This window comes from Azolla caroliniana, unplaced genomic scaffold (assembly GCF_043228905.1).
Source record: "Azolla caroliniana isolate FFs.n. ecotype wild unplaced genomic scaffold, voAzoCaro1.0.p SCAF_7, whole genome shotgun sequence".
Lineage (NCBI taxonomy): Eukaryota > Viridiplantae > Streptophyta > Polypodiopsida > Salviniales > Salviniaceae > Azolla > Azolla caroliniana.
The window spans coordinates 16495120-16513644 of record NW_028230442.1 but is presented as its reverse complement, the minus strand read 5'-3'; the positions used below and the strand labels follow the sequence as shown (position 1 = coordinate 16513644).

Sequence of the window (18525 nt, the reverse complement as noted above, 5' to 3'; positions counted from 1 at the left end):
ATTTCCCCTTTTGCCTCAACTGTATATTTGCTTTTTGAAAATCGCCCACCAAGAAGAACAGAGACAGCTCTCTCTCTCTCTCTCTGCTTACTCTGTTTTACTTTTCTTCTTTGTTTGTTCTTGTTTTTTACATATATGTCCTCTTGAGGTCTTCATTCACTCACACTAACACTAACTTCTTCACTATACATAGTCTTGAATGCCTCTGGGCCTGGCCTTGCTCCCTGAGTCGCTCGCTCATCGAAACATGCTTTGTATCCTCCTCAGTCTCGAATTGAAATTAAGCTCCATGAATGAAGCATTCGAGGTTCGATTCGACTTCGTCGTTTTTGTTCTTGCTTCTTTACATATATGTCCTCTTGAGGCCTTCATTCACTCGGTGACTTCACTAGTGTCTCGAATGGTTGTGTCTGGCCTGGCTCCCTAAGTTGCTTGCTCGTCGAAACATGTCTATCTCCTCCTCAATCTCGAATTGAAATTAAGTTCCATGAATGAAGCATTTGAGGTCCAATTGGATTTCATTGAAACCCTATTCCTTGACATCTTGTTGCTTCGCCAAAGGTGGAACGAAGATCAATGAGAGTGTGCTTAGGATGGATAACCCCCAAAACTATTGCCCTAACTATTACAACATGAAGGAATATTACAACATGGTCATTCCCTATTATAGTGAGGATGGTTCACTCAATAATCATGGCTTACATGTAGTATTACTTTATCGTGATTTATTGACCCAAACTAATGATACAAAATATTAACTCAAATGTCATAAGACACTTTCCGGTGCTCTAAAGAGTTGTGCATAGGTGTAAAACTTCTATCAAAAGAAAATTTATGTACACTATAGAAGTGGGGAGGGTGAAACATCCTTAATTTCACATATGTTGGCTATGAAGGCAACGACATTGCCAATTTTTGTGTGATAGGCATTGTGGTGAGTCGTATGTACGTTTACCAATTTCAAAAGCAAGTTAGGGGGTACTAACCACGAGGGTGTAGTGTTTGGAAAGTTTGGTTTGACATATATTGAAGGATGTCCATTTAGTTCCAATTCCAAACAAACATGAACTAATGCAATAAAATGGAGAGGAAGAAGCTTTGAATCAGGCAGCCCTTTACATTTAGAAGTCTTACATTGGAATGTTATATTTCCACCATCATGGTCGAAGCACATGTGCAAGCTTTTTTTATTGGCAAAGAATGGGATGAAGCATATTAAATTTGTCGTAAATGATCAAGATCATTTATTTAGATTCAATGACATGGCATCTCACTATAGTTATGAATTGCATCATTGATCCATACGAAGTAAAGTGTCAAACTTCGTCGTTAATACTTGCGCCCCCTCTAGACGATGATTATAGACTTCATGATTGGATGTTGTGCATAGGAAATATTTTTATTCCAATGGAAAATATCAAAACACAAGGAGTGTATGGGTTGTTATAACCCTCCTCGTGGTTTCAAGAACACGAGAATGCTTTGTGGCACTAATACAAATCACAACGTTGGTGAAAAGCGTGCTTACTTGGTTACAGAGCTTTGGTCATCCACCCCTCAAACAAAGGGTATTCATATGGAGATGCTATTTGGGCATGCCTCCTACTAGGTTGAATCCTCAAAAAGAAACCTAATTTTGTTGCGTTGTGCACAATGTGGTGGAGACTTGGAGACAATCATATGCCTATTATGGGCCCATACACTCACCAAAGCACTTATACAAGGAATACATGCATCTCTTTTACTTCAATTTCTTGGGCAAAGGCTTTAGAAATACCTTTTGCTATTCGGATAGATTCTACATAGCCTGATAAATGGTGTGCACTCAAGGTCTTTAGTCAAAAACCAATTGTTGAAAGTTAGCTTCTTTCGGTAATCCCTTAAAGATTCTCTGTTTGATTGTTTATAACTTAGGGACATCCCACTTCAGACTTATTTTGTTTATTTAAAGTGCTTATGAGCACTATAATGACTTATCGACACTTTGAATACCTCTTCTTTTTGAGGTTTTCAACAATTAATATATAAGTATTCCTAAAAAATGAGTACATGTCATCACATTGTGATAAGGATGTGAGAAGATATAAGATATACCCTTCCATTTTGTGAAACATTCGAAGTGCCCTTATTAATCCAGTTTTGTAAATACAAAGAAGATTACTATCACCTAAAATATCACAAACATTATTATAGCTTCTAGAATGTCAAGGACGAGGGACAACTACACTATGTTGTGGCAGTGCATTGGGCAAGAGATAGTGCTAACTAGGAAAGAGAATGTGTTCACCATTTATTTTCTAATGGTTAATTAAGAAATTTAAACTTTGATGCATTCACCCAAAGGTCTTCATAATCTACATGTAACATTTAAGAGCTAGCAAAGAACTCAAGCATGTAGAAATTTAAGAGGTTCTGCCTCAAAGTTATCTTTAATCCTCTTGGCAATAAATATTCTCTACAAATCCACAAGCAAACATGGGTTAGTTGATGTTTTGGTAAAGTTCTTAGATCAGGTAGATTTACTCCAATTATACGAGACTTAATAGATCGAATAAAGTTATGAACAATTTATGTAATGATGAAATATCACTAGCTACGCAATCAATCATCTATAAAGAATATACCCTTTTGTATACTAAAACAAAATGTTGAAAGCACATGTAGTGCACATTGGCCAGTGACAGTGACGTGCACTTAAAAAAGAAGCCTATATTTAAAAAAGTTGCATGATAAGTCCCGTAAGCGGCTTTATGATGGCTAGAAATAATAAAATCATTGTTATAACCAAATTGTGAAAACAACAATGTCACTAATAACTATCACCAAAACCAATTGTATATGTATCAATATCTATATGGATGTGTGGGAGTGAGTGTATGTATATGTGCATGAGTAGTGGCACATATTGCATAGAAACATATAAAGACAAGAGACTCATAAAGTTGCGAAAACTCAAGCATCTCCCCAGTTATTCGAGCAATAGTGGCTGCTAGCATGAAACAATCGAAGAAAGCTACCTCGAGATCCTTAAAATGTAGTAGAGAATTATGGAGATCCTCGTAAACTATTTGCCTTTCGAGGGCATAAATATGGTAACATGTAGATATATTCGTCGCCCACATTCAAACCGATGCTTGCTGCTACACGAGATGATCGATTGCGTGCATTTTTCTTTTACTTGGCATATATTTATGTATACATAAAACAGGTGATATACATATATACATACATACATACATACATATATACATATATACATACATACATACATCTATAATATACGTACATACGGTTGTACGTACATACGTACGTACGTACGTGCAGAGATGCAGAGAGAAGAGAGAGAGTGAGAGAGAGAGTGAGAGAGAGAGAGAGAGAAGAGAGAGAGTGTGTTAACATGTCTTCTTCTCAGAAATCTTCTTAGCCAACAGCAGGGGAGGGGAGTATGTTGAGAATGAAGGAATAGCTTCTATGCAGAGTGATGGAGGAGATGATGCATCATGTAGCCCATGATCATCAGAAGACTTCTTCTTCTTCTTCAAGAAGGACGAGGAGGAGGAGGAAGAGGAAATGGCTTCCCCAGCTCTCCTCTCTTTCCAACCTGGTGCTGATGCGCTGTGCCAGGTCCCTTTTTCCCCTAAAATCTATTAGTTCTGTCTTTTGTGCATGCATGTTCAGTTTTTGAAACCTCCATTCTTCTTATTTGCATCTAAGACACACACACACACACACACACAAGAAAATGAAGAAGGAACTCTGTTTACCAAACCTATCTGCATTGTGATTCCTTGTCTTTACCTAATCCCCAACTTTTGTGTTTCTTATTCAGAATCCTCTCGTCCTCTGTTGATGATATGCAGAGAAAGTTCGAGAAAAGCGCCTTGTCCTTGTCGGCAAGAGATTCTTGCAAGGATTATGCCTCCGGTTTACTGGAGTATTGCTGTTTTGAAACCCTTGCTGTGGCACAAAAGAAGACAGGGTATTTGAAAGATAAGCATTTCCGACGGCTGAGTTTTGACATGATGCTTGCATGGGAGATGCCCGATTCTGCAGCAGTAAGTCTCAAGGTAATATAGCTAGCTATACCTACCTTTTGTAATACCATAAAATGTTAAAAAAATCCCCACATTGATTGATTAGTTTACATGTTCTAGATATATGCCTTGTAGTGTTAATATTTTGTCTCTTTGAAACACAAAATGATAAAAATTCTATACCATTTTTGGGATGGCAAGGTTGGTTAATTAGCCTCCTCAAAATCAAAATGTCTGTTCCATTGAGTGCTGCAAGTACCAGGTTATAGAGTTGGCCATGCTTTTCATTACTGGTCCTGAGCATTTTTTCCATTTGCGGTAAATTTTATGCAAGAATGTCTGTCATCAGTTCTAATGTGGTACTGTCCTAATTGGTGTGCTTTGGAATCCACTGTGGCCAAACGTATTAAAGCATGTACCAAGTGTATTTGTAAAATCCTAATGAATAGCACAAACTCAAAAGATTGGAAGCTTTTAATAGCTCATGTTGGAATTCTCTAAACTGGAATACAATGAAAAGCTTCAGCAAATATAACAGATGAGTAATCAGTCTCTAATGAAAAACGAGCCCAAATCTTCCATATCATTGTGAGTGTGTGTGAGAGAGAATTACCATATAGGTAAAATCATTTTTATCTGTTCTTGTGTTTTTTTCGTGAATGTATTGTTAGCCTACCAGGTTTGTGGATGCTGCTGATTTTAATGCTGTTTTTTTCTTTCTAGAATCATGAAACTAGCAAGGAAAACAAATGGAAAGAGAGCGACGGCCTTTCCTATTCTGCATTGATGCCGCTCTTGGTTGGACTCATCAGTGTTCTGGATTGGACAAGAAAACATACATCATTTAACTGCTTTGTCTTTTGTGATAGGTTACACTGAAGAGCACAGTAGGGAAACCAGCATTTGTTCGTATCGCTTCGGCAATGCCAGGTGTGGCGGACCCGATAAATGTACATTCTCAGTTTGATGCGCTTGCTCTTTCAACTGGAGGCCGCTTGACATTTGATGTCTACAACAACTACCTGATTGAACTGGACAAGTAGGGGTCTTTTCCTTGGACAAAGAATTAAAAATAAATTGAAAGAACTTGCTAAGTAAGCCTTTGTTGGTTGAATCCTTTTAATGCATTTTTGAGGCTTCTCTCCACCCCGTTTATGTGGCTATTATTGGAGATGAGTTATTCTTGCAACGTGACTATTCTATTAATGGCCATCTAAATAGATAGGTATGGAAACAGGAATACCTGCACCTTCTAGGCATTCACAATGGTGTAAATGAACATTGGTTTTCAAGTTTCCACCGCGTTGGAAGTGAAATGAAGATTCATCTTCTTATACTGTGCTTACTGCTTTGCCAATTTAAATCAATATTATGAGATTTTAACTTTTGTAAACTTTAAATAGATTTTGGCGTTGAAAAACTAGTTACACAGGACATAGATACCACTACACATACATTGCCACTCAAGAATGAGGAAGTGCACATGTGGTTAAAACTTTTCTTCTCATGACAAGCAGCAGCCATTTTATTAAATTTTTTTAGAGTTCTTGACAGTCTTAAGCTTTAGCTAGCATTGCATAGTCACCCATGGTTTGAAAAATAATCTTCTCATGACAAGCAGCGGCCATTTTACTAAATTCTTGTCATGTTTTAGAGTTCTTGACAGTCTTAAGCTTCAGCAAGCGTTGAACAGATGCCCTTCTTTGATGGGAGAGATCATCCTTGAAATGGATGGCTTCAATAGAACTGAGCCTGTAATTCTACATCTTGGACCCTCCCTGTTTCGTGGTAAGCCAAAAGATTCATCTTTATGCTCTCAACGTAGGCTCTCATACCCTTTCAATGATTGAATTTCTTCAGGTAATGGCCTCTATGAATTTCTTCAGGTAGGCTTATATTGACAGACTATTCCCTGTACTTTGAATCGGCTGCGTATTCCCACAAGTTTGATCTGGCAAATGCTGTGCAAGAAGAAATGAAACCATGTGGGAATGGTCCATTTGGGTTCCCTATCTTTAACAGGGCTATCGCCTATAGCTCTGAGTCAACGTAAGTGCTGACATCACCAACTCTTATTCATGGCACATATCAGCATGTAATTAAGAGTTTTGTTTCCTTTAAAAATCTGTAAATAACAAACAGCTTACATTTGCAGTAGTCCACAAATTATCATAGAGTTCCCAGAGTTCTTAGGTTGCTCACGGCGTGACTATTGGTTGACCATCATTGAGGAGATCAAGTGTACTCACAGATTCATAAGAGAGAATTGCCTTGAAGGTCCTGGTCAGATTGAAGCTATATCGAGAAGTATTCTTGGTATCATGCGCTTCAAAACCACTAGGGAAGTTCTTTGTGCAAATCCCTTACAACTGAAGTCACTCTTATGTTTTTATACACCCCATGAGTCACCATGTGGATATGTACTTCTCAACTTTCTTGGAAGTAAATTAAGGCGAGGAGAATTACAACCTATGACAGATGGAGATCGACAAAGAAGGTTTCCATGCATCGAATCAGCTGTATCTGTTTTATGTGACATCGAGAGACCTAATTCCACTAATGGAAACAATCTGGATGATTTATATTTGCATGTTGGCCAATTCTCCGCTGATGAACTCAAATATGTCGACAACATTTCTTTAGAGTCATGTAAGGCAATCACACAAATGGATTGCTCAGAGATAGTTATACCTGGAGAAAAAGCCGACCGTCTAAGTATCAATTTAGCTATCATGAAGGCATTTCTGAATACACTTCAACCTGCAATGATGTGGATGAATTGTTTATTGTCATGGGATGATCCTTTGAGAACAATCCTGATTATTTTGCTTGGATCCTTCATAATCCTGAGGTACGTTGGCCATATATCTTGTAGTGATGATATACATGGCATAATCTTGATTATACAAAATGCGTTCTCCAGGGACCTTCTCCGATATGTTTTCGTTTTGTTCTTCCTGGGAGCTGCACTATTCCTTGTGTTCTTTAAACGAGATGGAGAGGGCTCATTATCTGATGAAATTCGGATCTCTTCTCCTGGCATGGACAATGTGGGAGAGGTCATAGAACTTAAGAGAGCACTAGACACTTTGGAACACCTTTTGAGGACAATCAACACCAGACTCCTTCGAATTCATGGATTGTTTTACTCCTTGTGTCCCCAGGTAAAATACTGATGTTTTCTCTTTCCTTTTTACTAGTTCTTATCATCAAAATTGAATGTGAAGTTCAACACCCTGCCCCCAATCGATCCCTACCCTGCAAGCATAATCCTAAACAGGTAGACGAAACATTATATACATATGCATATGATATGACATGCTTTTCTTTCTTTCCAATGTGAACTCATCTTTTGAAGTTCAACTCTCAGTAGATATTCATTCGTATAACTCGTTTGATTCTTTCTGGATGGTAGGCCACAGATCAAGTTATATTATTTCTCATGATATTGGCTGGTGTAGTAGCATTTCTTCCAGGAAAGTGTATTTTACTGTTCTTCTTTTGGGAAATCTTCACTAGAGAATTACCACTTCGCAAAGAGATCACAAAAGTCTATGTAAGACGGATCAAAAGATGGTGGGTTCACATACCAGTAGCTCCAATCAACTATATGAAAAGTGTAGGTCCAAAAGATATAGATACCAAGAACAAGAACTTGACAAAGAGTAGACAGGTGGGTGGGGCACAATGGTAAAGAATTTGAAACAAATTTATGAGTCGAAAATATGCACGTAAAAAAGGGATGTACTGGATCTGAGTGATTATATCAGAATTTGGCTGGAGCCCATAGGCATTAGTTTTTTTCCTGAAAATATGTATATATTAGGACCTTTGAGCCCTGCAAACACTTTGAATAATGTCCACTTGGTAATGTCAAAGGTGAGTGCAGGGTGTCAAATAGGTATGGAGAAGCAAGGATTGATGTGTATGCACACTTCTGTCTTCATGCAATAGCAAAAAAACATGTATTCAAATACATGGGAATACATGGGGTTGCCTAAAGACTAAATGGGTCCATTCACATGTAGGAATTTAGTCACATCTAAATTGTTTTTTATGATAAAACTCTCCGTAACCTTGCAAATAAACCATCAAAGACTTGATTGATAATAAAGATATTTGTTACATGTATGTATGTGCTAACAAAGCTCGGGATTATGTGCAACTTTGACATGCTAGCTACCAACCCTGTAAATATTCACCATTATTACATTTTGTTAGGATGGAGCAAGTATGTGTAACAAGTAGACATACATGATGCAAACTCCACAATCATACTATACCAAATGGGCTAAAAAGTTTGGCAATATTTATTACATGTAGGCGCACGTTTCTCCACACTCCCTTCATCTTAAACTACCAATATGTAGCAAACATAAGCTTCACTATGTGTACTTAGTATAGATGCCAACACCCACTAATAAGCTTGATAAGTAACATGCCAACAAATTAAGAGGAGAATCCCTATTAAGGCTTTGACATGATCTAGGCAATTCGTTATCTGATTTTTAACTTATCCTCAAAAGTTTAACAATTAATTAAGAATTTTACACAGTGGCGGTTTCTATTGTAATTGGTTGAAGGGTGATTAAGGCTATTGGTAGCTCATCTAGTGTATGGGTGCAGTTACATACTTCACCAAAACCTCATTTCACATTTATACCGTAGTACCTAATCATTCACTAATCCTAAAAACTATCACCCACTATATTAGCACAAATAGTGGCTCTTACTACAAGCTTTCCAACCAACTTAGAAGTCTTACTTCATAACAGGTGTCCCACAATCTTGTAATGTTTTCAATGTTGCGTTGAAGTGATCAGATGTGTGAATCAAAGTCATTAGACGTCAAATGAGTTTGATAGAGAAAAGAAATGCATAGCCAAAAGATGAGTACACGCTCTTCAATGGGAGACCTTTTGTAAGATAAGTGTGACAAAAAAACATTTACATGGACAGAAGATAATAAACCTTTATTGAAATTTCATTGCAACATGGATAATGCACTCACATAAGTATCATTACAATTTAAGTTTGGCATATGAACAAATATGTGAAGAACCTATATATAAAGCATGAAGAGGAACAAATATACAAGACACTGGATGATGCTGCATATACAAGGCACTTATAAGTCCATGACCATCACAGAGGCTACAGGTATACACCAGCTTCTTCCAAGACCTATGCAAATTGGAACACTTCTTTGAACTTCATGAGCAAGGTCATAACATAAAATCTCAAGAAAGTCTTTGAAATGCCAACAGCATGTCTTCCTTTCCAATGCATCTTTAGCATCTCTCCCAGATTCTTCAACTGCACGAAGATAAGCGTTGTATCAGCTCAGTTGGCAGCATAAGAACCGTTGCAAGAGTGCAATTGAATAGAATGTTCACATGTTTAGGAGCTATATAGTGTGATACGGTGCAACTTATACTACATAGAGTGAAACTCAGCATATTAGAATCGTGAAACCCACTCCCAGATGCTGAAGAACATTTTAACATATGGCAAGTACCACTTCTGAAATCACATGATGTAGTATATAACTAAACACATCATGAGGTACAGTATAGCAAATTCACAGAATACTACTTCATAGAGTTAAACAAGCTATGCTTCAGTGATTGAACTAGCCTATGAGCCATGGCAGGGGGCTTAATGTACAATCAAAATCACGGCATCAGTTCACATATGAGGTATATATCGTACAAAAAATCTGAGTATGGAACAAGAATCTTAAAAAAAATGCTCAAGGTAATGTAACCAATAATGAATTGACGACCTACATTCAGCACAATAAATATGAGCATCCCAAGAGAATCTTTGGACTCTGGTGTTATGGTGAATTAAGCACAATCAAACCACATCTTCAACTTGCATAATGAGCTACATATTACACCAGAGGCACAAAATAATACAATATAGAGTAGCGCGTGTCATCTACTGGTGAGAACCATAATACAAGAAACTGACTCAATACCAAAGAACCAAGAAATAATATATATAATCAAAGATCACATCTTCAATTCACATGATCAAATAATATGAGGTGCATTTGAAATAACCACATCCTCTACCAGCATGCGGAGCCATACAGTATAAAAACAAAGGTAGAAAGGAATTCTATGCAGAGTTAAGATTCTGTTGGTTGGTGACTTTGCATAAGAGCAACTATACCAAAGAAAATTTTCATACGTGACCAGACACCACAATTCCAACTTCAACAACACATTGACACCACGTCTTCAAGCAACAAGACAGAAATTCTTCAAACAATGATTGAAATCATATCACATTGCATCTTCAATTCACATAAAGAGCCATATATACATAGAAATTATATATGGAATGCTGTGATGGTTTTCCTTACCTGTATATCGTGATCATTCAATGGGGAGCATAACTTCATTGGTGCGGAGGAAGGGGATGGTCCAAGGAGGATTATACTGAGCCAAAATGTGTGGGCCAGTGACCTTGAACCCTGCCACATGAAGCGCCTCTCTTAGGCTTGCAACTTTTTTCTCCTCCACCTTCTCATTAGCAATCCCATTAAACGTGACCACGCCATACTTTCTGGGGGGCACTTCTCTAATGCGAACACGAGGATCAATGGGGCGAGGGACTTGTCCTAAAGATGTGTACTTGGAGGGCAAAACAAATTGCATAGTCATCATTGAGCTCTTCTTCTCAGCTTCAGTCTGCCCTTCCTTTACCAGATCAACAGAAGAAGCATCGGCGTCAGAAGGCTGAGTGGCTGTACGTTTCTCATGAGTATCATCTTCCTCTTTCGTCACCAAAACAGGTGCAGTCATGGCGATCGTCTCTGCAACCTCTTCCTTTTCGTCTTTCGTCAACAAGACAGGGGCAGTCATGGCAATCGTTTCGGAGACCACTTCTTCTTCCTTTTTCTCTTTCATCGTCAAGACAGGGGCTGTCATGGCGATTGTTTCTGGGGCCCCTTCTTCTTTTTTCTCTTTCAACATCAAGACAGGGGCAGTCATGGCGATGGCCTCTGCAACCTGTCCTTCATTCGCGGCTCCGGCTTTGACATTCCTAGGGTTACCAAGAGCTCCAATGTAATTCGCGAGGATCATGAAGCCTCCGCCTCGGTTGTTGCCCGACGCATCGTAGGTCACCTCTGCGACAATGTTGGAGCTATACTCTCTGATCTGGAAGGGGCCAGCATGGCCAGTCAGAACTCTGTACTTCGGAGTCTCCTCAGAGATCTTGCCCAGCAAGCTTCCCATTATCTCTCTGACTCACACTTCTGTGTTGTCTCACACAGTCTGTGTCTCTTCTCTCCAAATCCTCTGTTTCTGATTAGTGTCTCTGTCTGTGTCTCTTCTCTCCAATTCCTCTGTTTTCGATTAGTGCCTCTATCTGTGTCTCTTCTCTCCAATTCCTCTGTTTTCTTTAGTGCCTCTTTCTGTCTGTCTCTTCTCTATTTATACATAACTAAAGAAAGACTATATAAGTGTGTGTGTATATGTATCTACAAGAATAGTGTCAAAACGTGAGGGGCACACTTCATCGGTTGGTCAGAGTCTTCTCGTCGGATCTGTACACGTCTTGAATTGTGTAGGCATCAAGTAATGATATGCTTTGTCCATGGATCGGATCGGCTCCTTTCATCATATGTCAACATCCATAGTGGAATCTAGTTAAGCGTCGGCCTCCTCGGAGAGAGCAGACACTTTTTGCCTTGCCAAAGAGGCAACTTCTTTGTGGCTGAGAAGCCTAGTTTTGAGAACATACCATAAAACCATCTATAGGATAGATGCACGAATAATATGTGTAGTGGATGGCTTGTTCATGCCAAAAGGACACATCACCCCCCCCCCCCCCCCCCCCCCCCCCATGTTTTCTTCTCCACCACAAAATAAGTTTTTGTTGCTATAATAAACATATGCTTTTAGGGTGGATTTGGGTTGACATTCTATGGTAGGCCCACAAAAACTTAGCATCGATCATGTAGTCTAGTGAGCTAGACTCCAAATCCAAAGGTTGTGAGTTTGTTGAACCTTATTATGGTCGACCACATATATTACACAATGTTTGGCTTTGCACTTTGCTAATGGCAAGCATAAATCGGTGAAATTACATGCAGAAAAATTGGTTGGGTGTATTATATAAAGATGTAACACAAAGTTAGCGTAACTTTCCTCGATGGATGAATACTAAATTTAAGCATCGTATATAAGGTACATAGGTGATTTTGTAGATTCCATCAGTTATATTATAAGGAAGGCTTGAATAACAATTTCCAAGTATTGTTATTGTCTTGTTAGCAACCGATTTCAATAGTAATGATGGTAGTTCAAAAGCATATATAGAGCATGTCTATTGACTTTTGATAAGATCAATATAATTGTTATTAGCCTCTAGGTATTTGTAAGTTGACACACACTAGAATATGCAACCGAACCTATTAATTTTTTGTGAACTTACTTACACAAGTGACACGACTTTTTGACATTGTTGCTTGTGTGCCTAATCAATCACTTCTACTTTACGTATCAAACGGAGAGAAAAGAGGGAAAAAACTTTTTGACAACCATGTCGCACTTTGGTTGCAAAAAAGAGGGAAAGTAACGATGACATCATGTGGATGTATCGACTAGTGATGACAATTTACATGGAGAACAAATGTGGAATTGAAGTACATGGATTTCCATAACAACTTACAAGGTCAAGTTGATGCATCCATTTGCATATTTGGTTGACACTCTCCACATGGGAGTAAGGGTGTCATCAAGACCAATGTTTTTTACTCTCTTTATCCATAGTCTAATGCATGTAACAAAGCATCATCAATCTATTTATTAATGGCAACAAATGAAACATTAATTTGTCGATGTGCTTGAAAAATACCTTATATCAAGCACGAATTAGTAAAGCCATTGAAGCAAATGTAGATAGACCATCATCCCAACTTCCTAGCTTATGGCTAAAATGAGTTTGAAAGCCCTTACAAGCTATATGTCCTCTTGGGAGTACCTAGTAGATAAAAGGAATCAATATCAAAGTCCATGTCAATGACTATCATCACCCGCAATATTATCATCAAGGGAATGGTTGAACACAAGGAGAATGTTCATATTTGGAGATAATAAAGGGAGCAAAATGCACTATATACTTGTGTGATGCTTCAAGACAATGATAAAAATTGTTGTTGAAATTGTGTAAACTTTGACTAGCTTCTTGTTTTGCCCTTGAACACATCCTTTAAATGGTAGGTTCATTTAGGGAGAAAGAAGGAATAAATGAAGTGTTGAGGTCAATGTTAAGTATTCTCGCTTTTTGTGCTTATAATAAGTACTTTTAAGCGTGACTAAGTTGTGAAGTGCTTATAATAAGTACTTTTTGTTTAAATAAGTGTTTAATCTTGTGAATGTGCTAAGTAGAAGATAGAAATTACACTTTGCTTAGTAGTTTGTGTAAATATTACTTATTAATAGCTTGAGAATTGTTGAAATCTACTCTCACCCATCTCGTTAGCAAGAGAGCAGACACTGATATCCTCTTACAAGACTATCTTGTGATGGTTCTCATGAAGAATGCCATGAGTAAGATGTGAGCTCCATAAAATACCAAACGATGTTATAATTGTCTAAAAAAATGTACACCTCCCTATTATGTGTTTGGTCAAGTTACCCATTGGAGTTGAGATGTTGCGTAACTAAGATCCCTTAGTTGCCTAGCTACTAATGAACAAAGGTATGATTGACGTGCCCCATCATCTAATGAACAAGGAACATGATGTTTTGGCATCAAGACACATGTGACTTTGGCCTCTCCACTCCATGAATGCAACCTACCAATAATCCAACCGTCAATATAGTAAGGCACCCAACCACATGAGGAGAGCTTAAGAGAGATGTTGGGTTCCATTCTATACCATGGGGATGCATTCGTGTAAGAACTACCATATGATTATGAGACCGACATATTAGTGATTGACAACCTAATGGCCAACCATAAATTTTAGTTTATAAAGTTGGACTTGCCACTCGTGTGCATACAAAATACTAACATATAAGTCTTTAGCATGTACGATTGTTATCATGGGTTGTAATGAGCAATGCCAATAAATGGAATCTACTCGAGCTTATCCGACCCCCTAGGAGGGTGCATGAGGGCTGATTAAGAATTGACCCTTGATGCTTGTCACATAGGTTAACATGTAAGGCCCCAAGGGTAGTTTAGGTTAAAAGGATGGGTGGTCGAACACATAGGTAGTTGATCTTAGTTGAGCACGTATTTTAATTACAAAATGCTTAATTACTTAATTAATGACACAATGGAGTGAGTCTGCACAATAATTAGCAACAAAAGAAGCTTAATTATAATCCGCCCTTTCTCTTTCCTCACTTCTATATTGTATTTATATATAGGTCCAAGAGATTGGGAAGAGATTGTGTCTCAATCACTTGCATTTTACTTTCATTCCCTCTTTATTGCCAAGCTACTCATGAATGAGCTGCACATAATTAACCGTCACAATGATATCTTATGTATGTTACAAAATCTTTTCAAATATTTTGTTTGAAATCGGTTTTCTACAACACGAGTGATGATAGCATTATCTTCTAATATTGCATCAATTTTATTTTTCTTGAAATGGGAGTTTTTTGCTTTTTTTGCCAACGAAGGTCAACATAGATTTAAACTTCCGACATTCTTAAGCTTTATGGTTTCTTGTTGCTCATTACTAAGAGAAAATGAGTATTTGGAAGACAATAAAGTATGTTAGTTGAGGATACATAAATGGTTGTGAAATCAACCTTCTTCCAAGACTTGATGCAAAGAATGTAATTACTGTATTGATGTCAGGGCCATGTATTTTCCCCATTGGGGTTACAAGCAATGCGGGTGATGATCCCTTCTTCTTCCTCGAGAAGATATAACTATACAAAACAAGGTTCCAGACCCGTGGAACGCATGCTTCATTTCAAATGGCATTAATATAAAATGCCTGCATTGCAGAGCAATACTTCTGATTACTCAGCTCAGGTTATTTTATTTCACATGTGTCTTCACAGACACCATTGATTCTAGAAAAACCAAAGGTTGAGAGTATGCTCAGTTTGTAGCTAATATACATAACATTTTGTTTATTGCCCATATATACCAATAAGAGACCAGTGATCCTCCAAATTCTGTTCTCTCTCTCTCTCTCTCTCTAGTGGTCAAGATGCCTGTCATACGGCCGACAATTCTCTCGTTACAATCTGCATTTGCATTAGCTTGGTATTGTGCATTGATATCGCCATATGAAACTAGTTTTCATATGATAAGAATGCATCCAACCTCACGGCCGTAGGATTTATCTTTTCCACATCCATTTCCATGGCAGAAGCTGCAAAAATATCAGCCATAAGGACATATGCTGCGGTACCACCACTATCCAGTTGAACTGCTTGATCAAAAGCCTTCATTCCAAGCTTCACATTTCCCCATTTTCTACAAGCACCTAATAGAGCAAGCCAAATTGCAGGGTAATCAGAAGATGGCATCATCTTCATTACTGACATTGCCTTGTCAAAGTGCCCCGCACATCCAAAAACAGCAATCATGCAAGTGTAGTGCTCTAGGGTCGGCTTAATGTCATATTCTCTAATCATAGTGCCAAAACATGTTTCAGCCTCATCCAATAGGCCTGAGTGACTACATGCATTCAACAAAATCAGGAAGATGACAGCATCGGGAGAGAGACCCTCCCGCTGCATCTGTTCGATGCAGTTAAGTGCCTCACAAACATGCCCTTGTTGCACATACCCTTCAATAAGTGCAGACCACGAGATTAAATTCCGTATAGTGAGCTTGTCATGCAGTTCTTGTGCCTTTGTAAAAGAGCCACACCTCGCATACATATCCACCAGAGCACTTCCAAGCACGGTGTTTTTCTCCAGCGCGTCTTTATGACTGGCGATCATATTGTGAATCAGTTTTCCCTCATTAATAGTTCCTATGATGCTACAAGCCTTCAAGATATAGAGAAATGTGATCGTGTTTGGAGAGAGGCACTCTCCTTGCATCTGCTCGAAACAAGTGAATGCTTCATGACCTTGCCCTTGTTGAATATAACCAGCTATTAGAGCATTCCACGACACTAAATCCCGAACTCTAAGCTTTTCATGTTCTTCTTGTGCTTGTCGAAGCATTCCACATTTTGCATACATATCCACTAAAGCGGCTCCAAGAGCAACATTTGTCTCTAATAAGTTCCTGCTCACAATTTCATCATGGATGCGTTTCCCCTCGACAATAGCCCCAATGCTTCCACATGTCTTCAAGATGTAAACCAATGTGACCACATCTGGAGAGAAGCCCTCTTCTTCCATCTGTGCATAACAGTTCAGGGCTTCACGACCCCTCCCATATTCTGCAAACCCTCCAATTAATGCACAATAAGACACCATGTCTCTTATATGAAGGCTGTCATGCACCTCTTGTGCTTTGGAAAGCATGCCACATTTGGCATACATATCCACCAACGCCGTGCCAAGCATACTGTTTTGTATCAACAAGCGCCTGTTCACAATCTCATCATGGATTTGTTTGCCTTTGTTGATAGATCCTGTACAACCACATGCCTTCAGAACACCAAGATAGGTGACCATATTTGGCAAGAGACCCTCGCTTCGCATCTGTTCAAATAAATTTAGCGCTTCGTGACCTTGCCCATGTTGAGCATACCCTGAGATTAATATGGACCAAGAGACTGCATCCCGGACGTGAATCTCCTCATGTACTTGTTGTGCTTTTCCTAGCAGACCAAACTTGACATACATATCTACCAATGCTGTGCCGATCATTACACTTTTCTCCAACAAGCCTTGGCTCACAATTTGATTATGAATACTTTCCCCTTTTTCAATAGCTCCTACACTGCCACACGCCTTTAAGATGCAAACAAAAGTGATCACATCTGGTGTGAGACCCTGGCCTTGCATGTCCTCGAAGCACTTCAATGCCTCATAGCCTCTCCCATGGTGGGTGTACCCTGTGATTAATGCAGACCAAGAGACTATATTTTGAGCATGCAGTTCATTGTGCACTTGTTGTGCTTCTGCGAGATTCCCACCTTTGGCATACATATCCACTAATGCAGTACCCAGAAGGGCATTTCTATCCCAAATACCCCTATTTACAATCTCATCATGGGCTTTTCTGCCTTTGTCGATGGCACGAGTGCGACCACAAGCTTGCAAGATGCACAGGAAGGTAACATGATTCGGAGAGAGGCCCTCTCCTTGCATGTTCTCAAGACAATCCCAAGCTTCATGAACTTGACCATGTTGAGCATATCCTCCAATGAGTGCCGACCATGACACAACATCTCGAATATGAAGCTCCTCATGCACTTGTCGTGCTTTTGCAAGTACTCCACATTTGGCATACATCCCCACCAAAGCAGTACCAAGCACATGATTTCTCTCTAACAGACTCCTACTCACAACGTCATTGTGTATTTGTTTACCTTTATCAACAGCTCCAATGCTGCTACAGGCCTTCAAGGCGCAAAGAAACGTTACGGGATTCGGAATGATACACTGGCCTTGCATCCTGTCAAAACAGGACAAAGCTTCATGAGATCTCCCATGTTTAGTATGCTCTGCAATCAGGGCATTCCAAGAGATCACATTCCCAGCATTCATATAGCGCACTCCACACGTTTTGTGGCTTTCCTCTTCTTCTTCTTCTTCTTCTTGCAAGAATGCTTGCAGCTACCATCACAAATTGCTGTCTGGTGCATACAGTTTGTTTGGAGGCTCGGCTCAAGCCTAAACCGAACCGCTCAACCGCTCTTAAAACGGTTTGGAGGTTCGGCTCGGTTTAGGCATTAGCTTCCTTTATCGGTTTGGCATGGCTCGAGACGAACCGAACCGATTTGGGACAAACCGGTTACCAAGCCGGTTAAGGCTTGATTGGCTTGGCTAAACCGGTTCGGTTCAGGTTTGGAAACTCCCAAACCGGTTAAGCCAAAACCAAACCGTTGTCGATCGTATGATACAAGATGAAGAACAATTCATGTGGGTGGAATTGGGCATGCTTCTTTGTTGGACATCAAGCATGTCTCTCCATGCCCCACTAGGCTAGTTTTTGGGTGTTGCTCTTGGGCATGCAAAACAAACATAATAGCACTTCTTTAGACTCTAATTGGTCTTATCGGACTTGGGTTACAAACATTTGTCCTGGGCATGTGCTCTCAATTCGTCAACAAGAAACTTTGTTAGATTAAAAATATGTATGGAATAGGTTTTTATGAAAACAATGCGTATATGTTAAGCTTAGATGTGCACGTTGTCATATATATAAAATAGAAATGGTTCACTATAAAACAAGCATTTTGATTATAAACATCGTAAACATCGGGGCTAACATCTAACTTGTTGTCTACCCCTTGTCCATCATCAAAGTATTGTCTATTTATAGGCCTCTCTTTATTGCATATATTCATCCCGACAAGATAGCAGCGGTTCGC

General features: G+C 39.0%; 3 protein-coding genes across 5 annotated transcripts; 1 reads left to right on the top strand and 2 right to left on the bottom strand.

The window, feature by feature from the left end:
• Positions 1-3474: 3474 nt before the first annotated feature.
• On the top strand, positions 3475-7959 carry LOC147862069 (uncharacterized). Of its 3 annotated transcripts, none has more exons than XM_087322563.1 (9): positions 3475-3624; positions 3830-4067; positions 4758-4832; positions 4904-5073; positions 5689-5822; positions 5921-6083; positions 6190-6885; positions 6958-7198; positions 7450-7959. In XM_087322563.1, the coding sequence occupies exons 1-9, from the start codon at positions 3482-3484 to the stop codon at positions 7726-7728; spliced, it is 2139 nt and encodes a 712-aa protein (XP_087178689.1). In that variant the 5' UTR covers positions 3475-3481; the 3' UTR covers positions 7729-7959. The 3 variants fall into 3 exon arrangements, with proteins under 3 accessions (XP_087178689.1, XP_087178691.1, XP_087178690.1); XM_087322565.1 differs by having other exon boundaries at positions 7499-7725; XM_087322564.1 differs by having other exon boundaries at positions 3497-3624; positions 3861-4067.
• A 1032-nt stretch (positions 7960-8991) lies between these two features.
• Positions 8992-11482, bottom strand: LOC147862068 (uncharacterized). Its single transcript, XM_087322633.1, has one exon. The coding sequence runs from the start codon at positions 11282-11284 to the stop codon at positions 10421-10423; it is 864 nt and encodes a 287-aa protein (XP_087178759.1). The 5' UTR covers positions 11285-11482; the 3' UTR covers positions 8992-10420.
• A 3834-nt stretch (positions 11483-15316) lies between these two features.
• On the bottom strand, positions 15317-17698 carry LOC147862067 (pentatricopeptide repeat-containing protein At2g39620-like). Its single transcript, XM_087323060.1, has one exon. It carries the CDS (start codon positions 17696-17698, stop codon positions 15317-15319), a length of 2382 nt encoding a protein of 793 aa, XP_087179186.1.
• Between the last annotated feature and the right edge of the window lie 827 nt (positions 17699-18525).